This window comes from Physeter macrocephalus, chromosome 2 (assembly GCF_002837175.3).
Source record: "Physeter macrocephalus isolate SW-GA chromosome 2, ASM283717v5, whole genome shotgun sequence".
NCBI lineage: Eukaryota > Metazoa > Chordata > Mammalia > Artiodactyla > Physeteridae > Physeter > Physeter macrocephalus.
In genome coordinates, this window is record NC_041215.1 from 2,974,171 (window position 1) to 2,990,768 (window position 16,598).

Below are 16,598 nucleotides of genomic sequence, written 5' to 3' on the forward strand. Positions count from 1 at the left end.
GTGGGGAGGTAGAGGGAAGAGTTGCTAAGGGCATTGACCTGGAATCAGAGAGTTGGTTTGAACTTCCACCCTGCTTTTACTACCTGTGTACCATTAGGCAAGTCCCTTTACCTCCCTGAATCTCGTTTGCTTTAACTTTTAAATAGCTTTATTCATACCTACCTCACCAAGCCCTTTATGCACTTACTAAAAATTACTTATTGGTCATTTGCTGTGAGCCAGGTATGGGCTAGGTGATGGAAACCACAGTGGTGAATGAGACAGTTAAGGGCCTGCCTTCATGGAGCTTCCCTTCCAGTGGATAGAGACAGACAATAGAAAAGGTAGCAAATAAAACAACTTGGAGAAGAGCTCTGAGGAAAATGGAGCAGGGGGTGGCTAGAGCTGAACTGGGAGGATAGTATGACATTGGACAGCATGGCCAGGGAAGGCCTCTCTGAGGAGGTGGCATCTGAGCTGAGATGTCAACCTAGGAAGCGAGCAGCCACTATGGGAAGCTCTGGGCAGAGCAATCTCCAGGCAGAGGAAAAGTGCAAAGGCCCTGAGGTGGGAGTGTGCTTGGTGTCTTAGAGCAGGAACAGTAAGGAGGCTTGTGTGGCTGGAGGGCTGTGAGGGAGGGAGGGAGGTGGGGGCAGGCAGCAGGGGCCAGGCCACGTGCCCTTCCGGGTCCCCGTAAAGAGTCTGGATTTTTAGTGGGTTGGAGATCCATAGGAGGCTTTAGCAGGGACGAGGCACAATTAATTTTATATTTTAAAAGGATCCCTCTGGCTGCTGTGTAGAGAAGAGACTGCTGGGGACAGGAGTGGCAGAGAGAGGATGGGGGCATGCCAGGGTGGTGAGGGGTGAGATACTATCCTCAACCCCTCCCGCCTGGCCTGGGACAGACACAGATGAGGTTCCTAGCTCCTGAGAGCTGCATCTTGGGGGCTTGGGGCTTGAGTCAAGGGAAGGGGGAGCGTGATGCTGAGGACCAGGCAGGCTCTGGGGTAAACCTGGTCTGAGCGGGCGGAGTCTCTCTTTCTGCCTTTCTGAGAAATGCTGCTGCTATTACTCCCCAAAGACTTTACATAATCCTGGCCCGGCTCGCTCCTCATTATGTCATGTGCTGAGTGGAGTCTAGGTCACTCCATGGCTTGTTGCAGTCGGGGAAGAACAGACTTCTGGCTCCCTGGGCACAGAGGCAGGTGCAGACCCTACCCTCGCTGGGGTGAGGGTGACTGGCTTGCAGGGGTGGAGGTGCAGTCCAGCCCCAGCCCCAGGCCCCATGGATGGCTTAGGCAGAGGCCAGGGCTTCCTGAGATGGGCTGTGGTTAATGAGAGATGGGGGTTGTGCTTTGAGCCAAGTCTCCCCAGAGCTGGGGGCCCTCCTCTGGGACCCAGGCCCCAGCAGGAAGAGCCAGGCAGACCTGACGTCAGCCCTTCCTGCTGGGTTGCTTCTCTGAACCTCAGTTTCCTACACTGTAAAAAGGGGACAAAGGTACCCAACCTCGTGGGGATATGTGACTTTAGCAGGCTCACATGGGAGCCAGATCCAGCGTGTAGTAGGAGCTCTTCTGAGGACAGAGGCCCAGGCATGTGCTAGGGGAGGGCAGACAGAGCAGTTTTCCCCTCGGACTCACTTGGGGTTGCCTGGGTCCCAGCCCTGTGGCCTCACCCTCTTCTTAGGGTTTCCCATGCCTGCCCCTCTCCAATGCCAGAGACATTCAGAATAGGGTCAAGCCCCATTCCCACTGCATGGGTAAGGAAACTGGGGCTCAGAGGTGTGTGTGGCTTACTCAAGGTCACACCCCCAGGATGGCAATTCCAGAAATGGAATCAGACCCCATGAATCCCAGTCTAAGGCATTCTCTGATGCACTCACAGTGTGGGGTGCCTGAGACCCTGGAGGATGCTGAGAAAGTTCAGGACAGAGGGCACACCTTGGGGAGGCAAGTTCTGCTCCACCTCTGCCCTTTTACACACATCTGATTTTTTTTCCACTACTTTTTTTTTTCTGGGAAAACAGTTTTGTTTTGCAGTTATTAGGAAACTTAAACAATAGTTACTGAGTTTCCCCTACCCAGCCTCTGAGAACAGGGTGCTAGGCCCTTTACAGCATCGTTTTATATAATCCTCACCATAACCGTTGAAGATTGGAGACGGCTATTCCCATTTTACAGATGAAGAACCTGAGGCCCAAGGTCATACAGTGGCAAGTGGGGCCAGGGATTCATATCCATATCTGTGCATTTCAAAGCTCTCACCTATCCCCTTACACGTGCTACCTTCGTCAGAAGCTCCTAGAGTTGGGGACCCTCCTGAACCCCCAACAACCCCCATCCCGTGTGGGGCCTGAGCTTTGTGAGGAGATAGAGAAAGCACGCCCCAGAGCTGCTGTGATGTTTGGCCCTTGGTTCCCAGGGACCAAGCTAAGAGGAGAGTTAATGGGGAATTTGAGTTAAGGGGAACAGGGAACATGAAGGGCTTGTAACCCCCTATCTCAGTGTTGGTTAATATTCTCAACTCAGTGGTTTACTAGGGATGGGGGAAGGTGGGGAGAAGAATGTGCCCCCCACCCTTGTTCCTAGAATTACTAAATTCTTGTTAGATCTTTAAATTTTATGTAAATTCTTCTTGTTTTCTTTGGAAAGGTGGGTATCATATTTTAATTAGTAGTGGTGTCAAAGGAAGGCTAGATTAATTATTGGAAATCCTGAGTTCCAGATGGTTTTAATTTTCCACAGCAGGGCACCAGGGTATATATTAAAAATGTTTTTTTATTAAAATCATACCTAGTGTATCTTAGGGGCACTGAGGTACACTCTTTGTGGCTCCAAGGATACTGTATTTAGGGCTATGATTTTTGTTATTGAGAAGCAAGTCCCTTGTCACTGAAATAAAAATTTTGTGGGTGACGACGGAGGGGCAGGTGCTGGGAAGCAAAGAGTCAGGGGAGGGAGGGGGAGAAGGGGGGCGCGTCATAAGGATACTGTATTTAGGGCTATGATTTTTGTTATTGAGAAGCAAGTCCCTTGTCACTGAAATAAAAATTTTGTGGGTGACGGAGGGGCAGGTGCTGGGAAGCAAAGAGTCAGGGGAGGGAGGGGGAGAAGGGGGGCGCGTCATAGGCAAAGAAGGGGGTGGTGGTGGTGGGAAATCCAGGCACAGGGATTCAGGTTCAGAGAGGACACATAACCTGCCAAAGTCACACAGCAACTTACTGGGGAGAAAATGTGGACTGGCAGAGGGACAGGGAGGGGTCTCCCAGTGATGCCTAATCAAGAGACAGTCACCCTTTGGCCACTTGATGTCCTTGTTTAGTCAGGCCTTTGGGGATCAGCTATGGACACCCCCATCCTGAGGGAGGCTCTGTGGAGCATAGGTGGTTTAGCATGGGGCCTCGCACTCCTGACCAGGGGGTATTGGGTCCTGGTTGACCCTTCCGGGCTCCTGGGAGGTAGTTATTCTTCAGCCTTGGTGGCCTTGACTGAGGAAGGTGAAATATTATGCAAATAGCCTCCTTTCCCCAGGGACTCGAAACACCCCTCCCTGACCCTTCCCCACTTCAAGTGGCCAGGGCACTCCCTCACCCATATCCCCAGAGGGGAGGGGACTCTCCAGATGTTGTTTTCCCTGGAGGAAGGGGCCTGTGACCTAAATTTTGGAGGAAGCAGCTTGGCATTCCACAAGGCAAGGGGTGTGTGTGTGTGTTTTGTGTGCATGCCTGTGTGAGCTCACATGCCTCTGAACGTCTGACCCCTTAGTCCAGAGACTGCTGCTTTTCTGGGGTTATTTGTATGGCTGTCTGTCCTGCCTTGGGGAAGGGTGTTGGCGGGGGAGGAGAAGGCACACTGGTCTTCAGCCACAAGGGGCGATCTGGGTCCCAAGTGGAGTCAGGGGAGGCTGGGATTCGGGGAACAGGTGTCAGACAGCTTCTCTCCCTGCCTAAGGGGCAGGGTGCTCCCGAGAGACCTGTCAGAGGCATCCCCCATGCCTGATTTCGGGGGCAGTGGGAGGTCCAGGGACAGGGTCAGGGATCGTGTCGCTGAGTCTTTAGGCCAACCATTGCCCCTGGTAAAAAAATGTGTCTTGTTCTCCTTCTGCCTTCCGAAGCCCAGCTCCTAGTGGAGACAGATACCTTCGGTAGTCAAGTCCGGATCAAGGGCAAGGAGACGGAATTCTACCTGTGTATGAACCGGAAAGGCAAGCTTGTGGGGAAGGTAAGTGATGGTCTAGATTGGGTGGGTCCCCTGGTAGCTCTGGGTAGCTGGAACAGTGCATCCAGGGCCCTATCAGCCCCAAATGGAAAACAGGCCCCATGAATGTGTGTGTGTGTGTGTGTGTGTGTGTGTGTGTGTGTGAGAGATTCCCATTGTGATCTCTTCCTTTCACCACACCACTTCTTCTCTGTCCCCGCACCTGCAGCCTGCCAGGCTGAGGTATCTGTGGCTGTGACTTTGGTGAGCACGCAGGGCCCTGATCTCTCCTGGTGGATGTGGAGCTCTGGCTTGCTTGGTAGTGGGAGAATCCTCGAGGGGTTCTGAGGCGCCCTGCCTGAATGTACCTGATGTCTGGGAACAGGGAACCATTAGGCCAAGGGCAGGGGCTGCAGCATTGTTTTAACAATCACCAGGAGTTTACGACTCCTCAAAGCAGCGCCTCTGGAACCCAGCAGCCTCGTCAGCTCTGGGCCTCATGATTCTAGCATTTCAGGAGGATTTTATTACTTTGGAATAGGCAAGAGAGCTGCATGTAACAAATTAGGGCAGGGGTGGGGTGTGGACCCACATGCCAGGGGTTCTGAGCCTCCACTGATGCTGCGTTTTGATGCTGCCCCTCTTTTTCCTAGTGTCTGTTTGTGAAGTTCATACACTTGCTTCCTTTGGATGTTCCAGTGGAAAGCATTACTGGTGGTAGCTCTATAGTGGCATGCTCCATGTTCCCTTCTCTCTGCAGGGACCCGACTCACCCCCTATCCCACTTGTATAATGGAGGGGGCTGTGGCTTCTGCTGGACAGGTGGAGTGGGGGGTGGAGGGTAGACCCAGATTCCAAGGAGGATGGCTTCTTCTACTTGGCGGCAAGACCTTGGGTGATGATTTGCATTTATTACACCTTGTTGGGGGGAAGGAAGCATGACCTCAACTCCTGTTTAAGTCATGGTTTTGACTTCCTGAATCCCTCAATTCTTATCCATCTCCCCTCCCCGCTTCCCAAGTGCCTGTAGAGAAGGTAACAGGCCAGGGACCTGTTACCTGGGTGGACAGAGCCAGGGTATTGTTGCTAATTATTTGTTAATAATAACGGTACCAATAGCCTCTGTTAATTGAGCACCTGCTTTCTGCTGGGCACCGAGCAAAAGTGCTCCAAAATAATCCCAAGAGGTTGGTACCGCCACCATTCCCATTTCACAGATGAGAAAGCTGAGGCTTGGCCACATACGGGCACTTGTCCCAGGTCCCACGCTTCAAAGCCCGGTTTGGAAGGCAAAGGAATCCAGCGGCACTGCCCACACCGACTGGAGCTTCTCAAAGAGCAAAATAATAGTAATCCGTGTAGCGCGGCCCCGGGGTTGCCAAGGAGTGGTTTTAATTAGTGATTCACTTTCCGAGTCCCGAGGCCGGCCCGACGGCCAGCGAGGGGGTCCGGGGCAGGGGCGGCGGGCAGGCCGGGCGCCGGGTGCCCTGGCCTGGCCGTGCGTTTCCTGTGGCGGCGCGGCAAAGCACCGCGTCAGGCGCTTTGTTCTCCTGCCCGCCTGGGCTGCCTCCCAAGGCCCAACCTGCTTGCAGTTGTGGGCTCGGCTTCCCCCCCCCCACCTTTATTTTTTTTTTCTGTTTAAAGGAGGGGCCGCGCTGCAGCCAGCCGTGCCCAGTGCCTGCGCGCCCCTCCCTCCCCGTCTACGCGGTTCCCGGCATCTTGACCCCAGGAGGGCCGTCTTGGGGTCAAAAGAACAGCCCCGTCCCTTCGGGCCGCTCCCCGCCGCCGGCCGCCCTCCGCCCGCCCGCCGGCTGGCCGCTGAGTCACCGCTTCCACAGGAGCCGGCTCCGATTTCCTGCCCCCTCGCCCTCTCTCCCGTCATTAATATTGGGGATGGTTCAGCTGGCGGCGAGGCTCTGCGTAGCCCAGGGAGGCTCGCCCCCACCCGCCCCCTCCTCTCCCCTCCCGCCCCCTCCTCTCCCCTCCCCTCGCTCCGCCCCGCTTGCTGCAGCTCCCCCCATCATCCCTTTCCGGTCTTCTGGGCTGACCTGGGAAGCTCCAAGGGCGCCCCACCAACCCACCGCACCCTAGTCCCCCTGTCCTGACTGTGCCCTGGGCAGGTCCCCCTGTTGGCCTCTGCCTAGCCCAGCGCCCCTCACTCTCTCTGGCTCCTGCAGCTGGAACCCCAGGCCCTTGGGTTGCTGTTCCATCACAGACGCCCCAGCCAGTCAGACCCCGGTCCTGGAATTACTCTTGATAGCTGGTGTGTCTGCTCCTTCCCTAACTCCTGCCTCTGTTCTGGCCTCATACCTTCTCGGGAATAATGTTCCTCAGGGGCCTCAGGCTCCACCTCCAGGCCTTTCCCCGGTGCCCACCCTCAGCTTTCTAAAGCACAAAAGGGATCAGGTCTTCCCCACCCTCTGCCCCCAGCTTCAGCTCAGAACCAGCCCCTGGGTCCTCACCATCTACCCAAGAAAGGCTACACTCCTTGGGGAGAGCTTCCCTGCCCTCATGGTCCTTATGTCACGGACACATGGAACTGCCAGCCTCTACTCCCTGATGGGGCCTTCAGGCTTTGTGCATGCTGTACCCTCTGCCAGGACTGCCCTTCCCTTGACCATCCGCCCGAGTCCTGGCTCATCCTGCCATAGCCTCTGGCTTCACTGACCGCTCAGTCAGCGCACCCGCCCTGGAGCCCATAGCCTGTCACACAGCCGTCTCTCTCCGGTCTGCTAACCTGGGTTGTCACTGTCTGTCTTTGTGCCTGCATCCCCCTCTGCATCCAATTGTGGATCCATCCATCATGCTTCTTGTACCTGCCCAAAGGGCTACAGGGGCACCAAAGAAATAGAAATGTGGGTGCTTGCTTTCTGAGGATTGACTCAGAAAGTCAGACAGAATTAGCCACACGAAGCCCTACAGACAGAATTAGCCACACGAAGCCCAGGAATCCAAGTGCCCTGACCTCACTGAGCCTCAGTGTCCTCACCTGTAAAATGGGAAGATAACGCTGGCACTTAGTAGGCACTTACTTGTTAAACATGAGTTACCTTCCTCTTTGAAGCCAGGTCCTTCACCTGTGGGAATCCTTGACCTCAGCTTAGGCTCTGGCTCCTTTGGCTCAACAGGATAGCTTCCTTGGATGGTCTTGACCCTGGGTGTCAATCTTCTACATATCTGGCCACAGCTGGACACATCTGCTGAGCCCCCAGCAGAGCCTTTGCCAATGTTTCAGACCCTTGGCTGTGCTACTCCCTCTGCTGCATTGTACCCATCATATGCCAGAGCTCTTCTCCCGAGCCCCTGAGAGAGAAGTAGCCCCGCTTCTCCTTGCCACCTCTCTGGACCCCACGTCCACCTGACCTAGGAGATAGCACTTCCTTTCATTCCATAAAGAGTTGTTGAGTGTCAGACACTATGTACTCGGCAGTTTTTCCCCATTTGTGGAGATTCAACCCAGATGGATTTTTCCCATCTGCCCCCTCCTGTGTGATTACTGGTATGTCCTCTTTGGGGCAACATAGGGCCCCAGACCCTTTCAGGGCAGAGGGTACCCTGCCTACTACTGTATCTTTGTGAAGACTGCTTTGGTTGCAAGTGACTGAAACCCAATTCAAAATGCCTTTAAGCAAAAAAGGACTTTTTTGCCTATGTAACTAAAAACGTCTAGGGGGTAGTTCTAGTTTCAAGGAAGACTAGATCTAGGGGCCATATGATGTGATCAGGATTCAGTCTTCAGGTCAAATAGAAGGAATAGGACTCCAGTTTGGAAAGAAGGAGGCTGGAGGTGGTAGAGGGGGAGAGATGTTCAAATTCTACTAAATCACCAAGGTTCTGGGACGGGCTATTCACTTACTCTCTAAATATTGATGATCTGCCTTGCCTGAACTGATTGAGTCAGCATTTTCAGGGGTGAGGCCCATGCATATGTGTTTTTTTAAATCTCTGCAGGCCATAAGCAGGGTTATAGAGGTGGTCAGCAGAGGTGAGGGTCAAGCCCCGGGACAGCCTACTGTTAGCTTCTTATCCACTGGGTCTGAGTTCATGGTGGGGAACTTGTGACCATCATAGGCCCCATGGCTCCTCCCAAGGGACTCCTGACCTCTGGAGTGTCGGGAATCTCAGCCTGAAGCCCAGGTCCTCAGCTCAGACGTGGATGAGCACGTGTGCCAGGCAGCGTGCTGGCCCTTGAACCTCCGAGTTCTTGCTTCATGCCCACGGTGGCTCTGTGGGCCTGGGGGAGGGGAGGTGTTCTGATGGGCAGAGCCCAGTCTTCCGTACCCTTTCTCCTCATGGGCCTGTCTGGCGCTAGACAGCAGAGACACGGGCTGCACGTGGCAAATACAGGTTCAAATCCTGGCTCTGCCACTTAACAAGCTCCGTGGCCTTGGGAAAGCCATTTTTGCCTCTTTGAACTGTTTTCTTCTACCAGGTAGAGTCTACCTTAGCAAGTTGAGAGGATTAAATGAGACAATGCAATGCATGTGGAAATGTCTGGCCTGTAGTTGGCAATCAATAAATTCTCAATGACTGAGTGAATGGATGAGGAGGGAGACCAAGGCTGGCAGGCAGAGAGCTCCAGCCCCCTGCTCACTCTTCTCAGCACATCCTCCAGAGGAGGGGCCTCTCATAGCTCGTGACTGTCTCTGGGACATTAGTAAGGGATCCAGGAGGCAGAGTCCATTTTCTTTTGGAGGAAAACCCATTCATGTGTCAACCCCACCATTTCTATCCCAGCAGAACTCTCATCCATTTAACCACAAATGCTCTGGGCGCCCCTGTCTTGGGCTAAGATTTGTGCTGAGCCAGGAGAGCAACTGAGAAGCAGGCCTGACCTCCTGAAGCTCTTGGGCTGACGAAGAGACAGGCAGATACAGAATTGCTCTGTTGGGGGGCAGCGGGAGAAGGAATGGGTGTCGAGGGGTTTCGGAAGATGGAGTATGTGAGTTCAGTAAAGCCTGGTGCTTGAATGGAGTCTTGAAGGAAGAGGAGGAAATACCCAGGGAGCTAGATGGCAGTCAGGGAAGGCTTCCCAGGGGAGGTGGTTACTGAAATGAGCTTTGAAGGTTGAAAGCAGTTTTCCAGGCAGATGCTCTAGGGTGGGGAAACAGCCGTGGTGTAGCCTTTATTCAGTTTGCTCTGACTGTTCCATCGGAACCAGCCAAGGGACCTGGACTCAGGTTGGATAGGCAGCTTCCAGAATTATTCATGGGGGGCTCAGAACCCAGAGACCACTCCTTCCTATCAGCCTGGCACATATGCCCGGCTTCCCTCACAATAGTCCCTCACTCCTCACCCAGCCCCTAATGTCCTCTGGGTCCTGTGTGTGTCTCTCAGGCGCCCCCCGCCACACCACCACCCCCCGCCCCGCCCACTCTGCAGCCTCCTCAAAAGATCTCTCCTCCAGAGAATGTTTTCTTACCCTGCCTGTCCCGTTCTGCGAAGTTCAGCACTTTTGTCTGCAGGGCCCAAGCTTGCCCTCTGCTCAAAGGTGAACGTTCCTGGAAGCTCCGGCCCGTTTTCCACTTCAAACAAAAGGCTGGAACTCGCACCTCAGTCTCCACACACAGCCAGACCGCTGGGCTTCCAACTTGGCTGGGCATCCGTCTGTAACGAGGAGTGGGCCCGGCCTAAATTTGGAGATGTTAGCTGGAAACTCGAGTGCTGCTAATTCAGGCCTTCCAACTTTGTGTGTTTCCCACTCTTCCACATAGAGCAATTCGACTTTCTCAAGGAGGAGATTCAAAGCCTGCTTCGCACCACTCTTTGTCCAGATCCAAGGAGGGAGGCCAGACTGTCCGAACCACCTGCTCTTCAGGAATAATTTAACAAGTTCCTACTGTGTGCCAGGCTCGTTTATAAGCGTTGTTCCTCATAACGTCTCTATGGTGCAGGAGTCGTTTTCCCTATTTGATCCAGGAGAGGAATCCAAAGTGTAGAGTGGAATTAACTAGCCTGAGGTCACATAAGGAAGTGTTAGAGTTGATTCAACTTCTGACTCTGAATCTAGTGCTCCTTGCCTAGCGTAGTCTCCCAGGGAGCTCACCTGGGACCCTGAAATCTCAGAACCACGGCTACAGGCTTTGGAGTTTGGCCGTGCCCAAACTCTTATTTTTAGAGGCTCCCACCTCTCTTCATGCCAAACGTTAAGATGTACCGCATCCCACATGTAATGGAATTTATATTTAACTATATAACAGTGGAGTTGATTGGCAGTTGCATAGCTGGCTTCATCTCAGGTTTAGTGCACATTCTTTGGGACTCCTTTCTGTTGCATGTGGTAGGACACAGTCTGAACTGTTTTAAAGGACGTGAGATATTATTAGCCCACATAACAGTGAGGTAACTTGAACTTCAGATGCAGCTCGGTCCAGAAGCTAAAAGATGTGAGGAGGACTCGGTTTCTGTCATTCTCTTCCCCTTGGCTTTCCTTGCTCCAAGCTGGCTTTGTCGTCAGACAGAATTTCCCCTCATGGTGGTACAATGGCTGCCTTCACTTCAGCATCACATGTTTCCCAAGTGTAAATCGGCCTCTGATTTTGGGGATTACGTACACAGGGGTCTCAAGGAATGCTGATTGGATGGCTCAGGGCACATGCTGTGCTCTGCACCAGTCATGGGAAATAATGTTTTGATTGGTCAGGTCTAGGTCTCTTGTTCTAGTAGAGCTGAGGTGGAAGCCCCTGGTTACAGGGTGGAGAGTGGAAGAGATGGATCCCTGAGTGGTAATGAGAGGATGTTACCTAACTGGTGAGTAGGGAAGGATGCAGGGGCTAGTATGACAGATCCACTCCATAGATCCAGGGAGTGAAATTGCTGAGGCCAAAGCTTGGGTCAGGCCCTCTCTACTCCACTACCCCAAGCCTTGGCCACCTGCACATGCCCTCTCTACATAGCTCTGTCCCTCGTGCCTCTGCCCTCCCCCTTCTCACCTCCTCCCCTCTATTCCTGCAGCCCGATGGCACCAGCAAAGAGTGTGTGTTCATCGAGAAGGTCCTGGAGAACAACTACACAGCCCTGATGTCGGCCAAGTACTCTGGCTGGTACGTGGGCTTCACCAAGAAGGGGCGGCCACGGAAGGGCCCCAAGACCCGGGAGAACCAGCAGGACGTCCACTTCATGAAGCGCTACCCCAAGGGACAGGCAGAGCTGCAGAAGCCCTTCAAGTACACCACAGTGACCAAGCGGTCCCGGCGGATCCGCCCCACACACCCCGGCTAGGCTGGCCCCACTGTGGCCCCGCCAGGCTTCCCCAGCCCACACTCACACTCACAGAGAACTGCAATCAGAGGAATATTTTTACATGAAAAATAAGGAAGAATTTCTATTTTTGTATATTGTGTTTAAAAGAAGACAAAAAACTGAACCAAAATTCTTGGGGGAGGGGAGCGATAAGGATTTTATTGTTGACTTGAAACTCCCTATGACAAAAGACTCACACCAAGGGACTGTTGTCAACACACAGGTGCTTGTGTCTCTCTAAGAACAGACAACTCTAAACTTGTCCCCAGAGGAGGACTTGAATGAGGAAAACGACACTCTGAGAAACCAAAGTCCTTTTTCCCAAAGGTTCTGAAAGCAAAAAAAAAAAAAAAAAAAAAGAAAAAAAAAGATAAAAGAAAGACAAAAAAAAGACAAAAAGCAAAAAAACAAAAAAGAGAGAGAGAAAAACAAAGAGAAAGTAGTATCCCCTCACCCCCAACATACTCCCCCCTCTTTCCCAATCCCCTGTCCCTGCCCCAAACTCCAACAAAAATCGCTCTCTGGTTTGCAGTCATTTATTTATTGTCTGCTGCAAGCTGCCCCGAGACACCGCGCAGGGAAGGTGTGCCCCTCGGAATTCTCGGCGCCTCGACTTCCGACGACAGACGGCCTCGTCCAATCATGGTGACCCTGCATTGTTCACAGTTCTGGAGGATGCTGCTATCAACCTTCCATGACTCACGTGACCTAGTACACCAATGAATAAGGGAATATTTTAAAACCAGCTATATTATATATATTATATATATATAAGCTATTTATTTCACCTCTCTGTATATTGCAGTTTCATGAACCAAGTATTACTGCCTCAACAATTAAAAACAATCGACAAATTATTTAAAAAACCATGAGGCGAGTGGTCCCTGGGGGCAGGGCTCAGGTGCCCTTTGTGTTTCATTCTTCTCAGTCTGAGGTCATTGGGCTGAGAGCTGGGGCCTTGCTTATTCATTCATTCATTCATTCATTCGACATGGGCTATGCTCCAGGCACTGTTGTAGGCACTGAGAATGCAGCCTTAAACAAAGCAGATGGAAACCCTTGCCTCCAGAAAGATTAAATTCTAGTGAGTCATGATTCAGTGGTTTACTCAGTCATATGTTCACAAGCATGTGCTCTCACATACATTTACTCTGCACCTCCTATGTTCCAAGGCCTTTCAAGGCCCTGGGGATTTATCAAAGAACACAAGAAAAAAAAGTCCCCGCCCGCAGGGATCTTCACTTATAGTAATTCTCTTGATAGCAATGATTCTTTGCTTTATTCATTGACTTATTACTGGAATCACTTATTCAACATATATTTATTTAGCCCTTACTAAATGCCAGGGACTCTTTTAGGTATTGAAAATTCATCAAAGAACAAAACAGACAAAAGAAAAATCATGCTTCATGGAATTTGCAGTCTAGGGATTATTATTTATTTTTTTTGCGGTACGCGGGCCTCTCACTGTTGTGGCCTCTCCCGTTGCGGAGCACAGGCTCCGGACGCGCAGGCCCAGCGGCCATGGCTCACGGGCCCAGCCGCTCCGCGGCACGTGGGATCTTCCCGGACCGGGGCACGAACCCACGTCCCCTGCATCAGCAGGCGGACTCTCAACCACTGCGCCACCAGGGAAGCCCCTCTAAGATTATTGATTGAGTCATTTGTGGAGTCGACACCTGGGTTTTGCCAGGCACAGGCTGAACAAGGCAGTGGTGGTCCCCACTCTCCTTCTTCTGGTGCTGGAGGGGGTCAGAGGGCCCAGGTCAGGAGGGGACCTGGTGTTTCTCTCCTCAGACTCTCACGGGCTGGAGCACGAGGAGTGTGTTTGGCATCGGGAACTTCCAGGGGCCTTTTCTCCTACGTCTTCTTTCCTGGGGCCTGCCCCAGGATGTGGAGGTGGAAAGCAGATTGGGCTTGAGGTTGACTGAGGCAAAGGTGCCTCTTATAAGGGTCCTGCTGCTGTCACCTGCCTCCCTTGAAAACGCCGCTTGCCGAGAATGGCCAGAAGAGGTCCCCCATGAGGCCCTACGGAGAAGGAAGGGGCAGGGCTGGGGGGTGGCGTGGGGGACAGTAGCACCTTCTCTGCGGAGAGCTCCCGGACAGGGACAGAGCTTGGCTTCTTCCAAGCTCCCTCTATGACCCACCTCTGAGCTCAGGCCAAGCACAATGCTTGGTTCTGTCTTTCTTTATCCCTGGGCCCCATCCTGCGTCCTGTGTGTCTGTGGCTCACCCTCCTGCCTGTCACATCACATCTCCTGAGGGCTCTGTGAAGCCCTTTCAGGTACACAATCTCATTGTGACCTCCTGATAACTTGGGAAGAAGGTACTATCATTATCCCCATTTTATACATGAGGAAAAGTTTGGCTGCTTCCCCGGGGTCATGGAAAAAGTCGGGGGGCCGGTATCCAAATCCTAGACCCTCTAGGACTGCAGTAGCTGCCACTTGGTGAGTGCTTACTGGGTGTCAGACCCCCTGCTAAGTGCTTCATGTCCACCGCCCAGGCATCCAGCAAACATCCCTTGTGTGGACAGAGTTTGACAGGTGAACAGACTGGGGCTCAGAGAGATCACTGACATGCCCAAGACCTCAGGGAGCAGGTGACTGAGTTTGAGATCCTTGGTGATAATAATTGTGATTGTGGTTGTCATTTATTGGGCACCTATTATGTGTCAGTTCCTTTCACCCTCTATTATTTTATTGAAACAATAACCCTATGAGATGGATATATACTACCTTTTGCATTGGAGGTTTCAGAGAAGTGAAATGACCTGCCCAAAGCAATCCAAGCTAGAAAATCATGGCACCAGAATTCAATCAACCAATCATTCATTCATCTGATAAATATGTATTGTTTACTCTGTGCCAGATGCTGGAGATACCGCAATGAGCTGAGCAGAGCCCTTGCCCTCATGGAGCTTACATTCCATTGGGGAAGACACAGTAAGCCAAATAAAGATAAAATATATCATGTAGTGGTAAATCATAAGGAAAAAGAAAATAGGGTGAAGGGTTAGAGGTGATGGGACTACTATTTTAGATAGAATGGGCAGGGAAGGCCTCTGGAGGGGGGACCCATGCAAACACTGAGGGGAAGAGCATTCCAGGCAGAGGGAAGAGAGAGCGCTAAGGCCTGGAGGCCTGTCAACGGAATAAGGAGGGACCAGTGGGGCTATTGCAGAATGGACGAGGGAGGCTGAGTTTTGGAGGGGGCCAGACTTGAACTTTTTTATTTGGAGTGAGATGGGGAGCCACATGTGATGTGCCTTACACTTGAAAGGGACTGCTCTGGCTACTGCATGGAGAAGGGCGGGCAGACTCCAGCCTGGGGCTGCCTGAGGCCATAACGACCCTGCCCTACCTACTGCTGCTGGCTATGCCTGCCTCTTCCCCCCAGCACATCCTCAGGCCTCCATCCTCGTCCCACAGGCTGCTGGCACCTCCCACACCCAACTCCTTGCTCTCTCTCAGGGGCCATGGGGCCAGTGATGATTTCCTTTCCTTGGCCTTCTAGAACAGTGGTCCCCAACCTTTCTGGCACCAGGGACCGGTTTCATGGAAGACAATTGTTTTCATGGACCAGTGATGGGGGGATATGGTTTTGGGATGATTCAAGTGCATTACTTTTATTGTGCACTTTATTTCTATTATTATTACATTGTAATATATATTGAAATAATTATACAACTCACCATAATGTAGGATCAGTGGGAGCCCTGAGCTTGTTTTCCTGCAACTAGATGGGCCCATCTGGGGGTGATGGGAGACAGTGACACCCGAAGTGTGTTGCTTACGTCTAGTCTACTCCGTAAGATGCAGCTTGTCACTTGCCACTCACTGATAGGGTTTTGATATGTCTGCAAGCAATTGATTTATTATGGTCTCTGTGCAGTCAAACCTCTCTGCTAATGATCATCTGTATTTGCAGCCACTCCCCAGCGCTAGCATCACAGCCTCGGCTCCACCTCAGATCATCAGGCATCAGATTCTCATAGAGAGCTCGCAATCTAAATCCCTTGCAGGAGCAGTTCACAGTAGGGTTCGCGCTCCTATGAGAATCTAATGCCGCTGCTGATCTGACGGGAGGCAGAGCTCAGGCGGTAATGTGAGCGATAGGGAGCGGCTGTAAATACAGATGAAGCTTCGCTCGCTTGCCTGCCGCTCGCCTCCTGCTGTGAGGCCCAGTTCCTAACACGCCATGGATTGCTACTGGTCCATGGCCTGGGGGTTGGAGACCCCTGATGTAGAGACTTGCTGCGTGCCCTGGAGCGAGTCACTTCCCCTCTCGGGGTCTGACTTTGGCAGATGTGGACAGAGCTTTCTGGATATTTCCTGAGCTATGAGAAATATGTTAATTACAAGCTCAGTGGACTGGCAAGAAGATTTCTCAATCAAGGATGATGTCTTAGGATGCTTGCTTAAGGGAAGAACTGAATGAATGTTTCCACAGTCCAGCTGAGTAGAACCCCAGTAATAACAGCCATTGCTTTTGAAGCACCTACTATGTACCAAGCATGATCTTATTGAATCCACCCAACCAGCCTTTGGGGTGGGCATTTTAATTTTTTAAAATTATTGTTTATTTATTTTTGCCATGCTGCGTGGCTTGCAGGATGTGGGATCTTAGTTCCCCAACCAGGGATGGAACCACAGCCCTTGGCAATGAAATTGTGGAGTCCTAACCAATGAACAGCCAGGGAATTCCCTGGGGTGGGCATTTTTAGCCTCACTTTATAGAGCAGGCTCAGAGAGGTGAAGTCACTTGGCTGAGGTCACATAGATAGTCAGTAGAGGAGCTGGGATTTGAACCCAAGTCCGTCTGTTCCTAGAGCTATGGCTTGACGCCAGCCTGGATGCTTGGAGCACTCAGCATCTGTCCAGAGTTTCAGTCTTTCCCCCTAGCCCCCTGGTCCTGCCTCTATGTCCATCATCTCCCACCACCCCCCCACCCCCGGAGGAAGGAGGCAGATATAAACCACATTTTCAAGTGCCTAATGTTGGCCCATCCCTGACCCTCTGGATCCTCCCCAAGATATCAGTGTCCCAGAGGTCACAGATATCTGGGACCTAAGGTACCTGAGTTTGTTTTCCTCTTGGCCACTTGGCCAGCTGTATGACACTGGGCATGTCATGTCTTTTTTGTGAGGCAATATCCTTCCTTAATCCAACTGTTTTTACC

At 52.1% G+C, this 16,598-nt stretch overlaps 1 protein-coding gene across 1 annotated transcript in view; it reads left to right on the plus strand.

The window, feature by feature from the left end:
- Nucleotides 1-11,771, plus strand: part of FGF18 (fibroblast growth factor 18) — a 35,475-nt gene extending 23,704 nt beyond the window's left edge. Inside the window, exons 4-5 of the mRNA XM_024115846.1 lie at nt 4,093-4,199; nt 11,130-11,771. Coding sequence (XP_023971614.1) covers nt 4,093-4,199; nt 11,130-11,396 — 374 coding nt within the window. The 3' untranslated portion in view covers nt 11,397-11,771. The remainder of the gene's footprint in view (nt 1-4,092; nt 4,200-11,129) is intronic.
- Nucleotides 11,772-16,598: the final 4,827 nt, after the last annotated feature.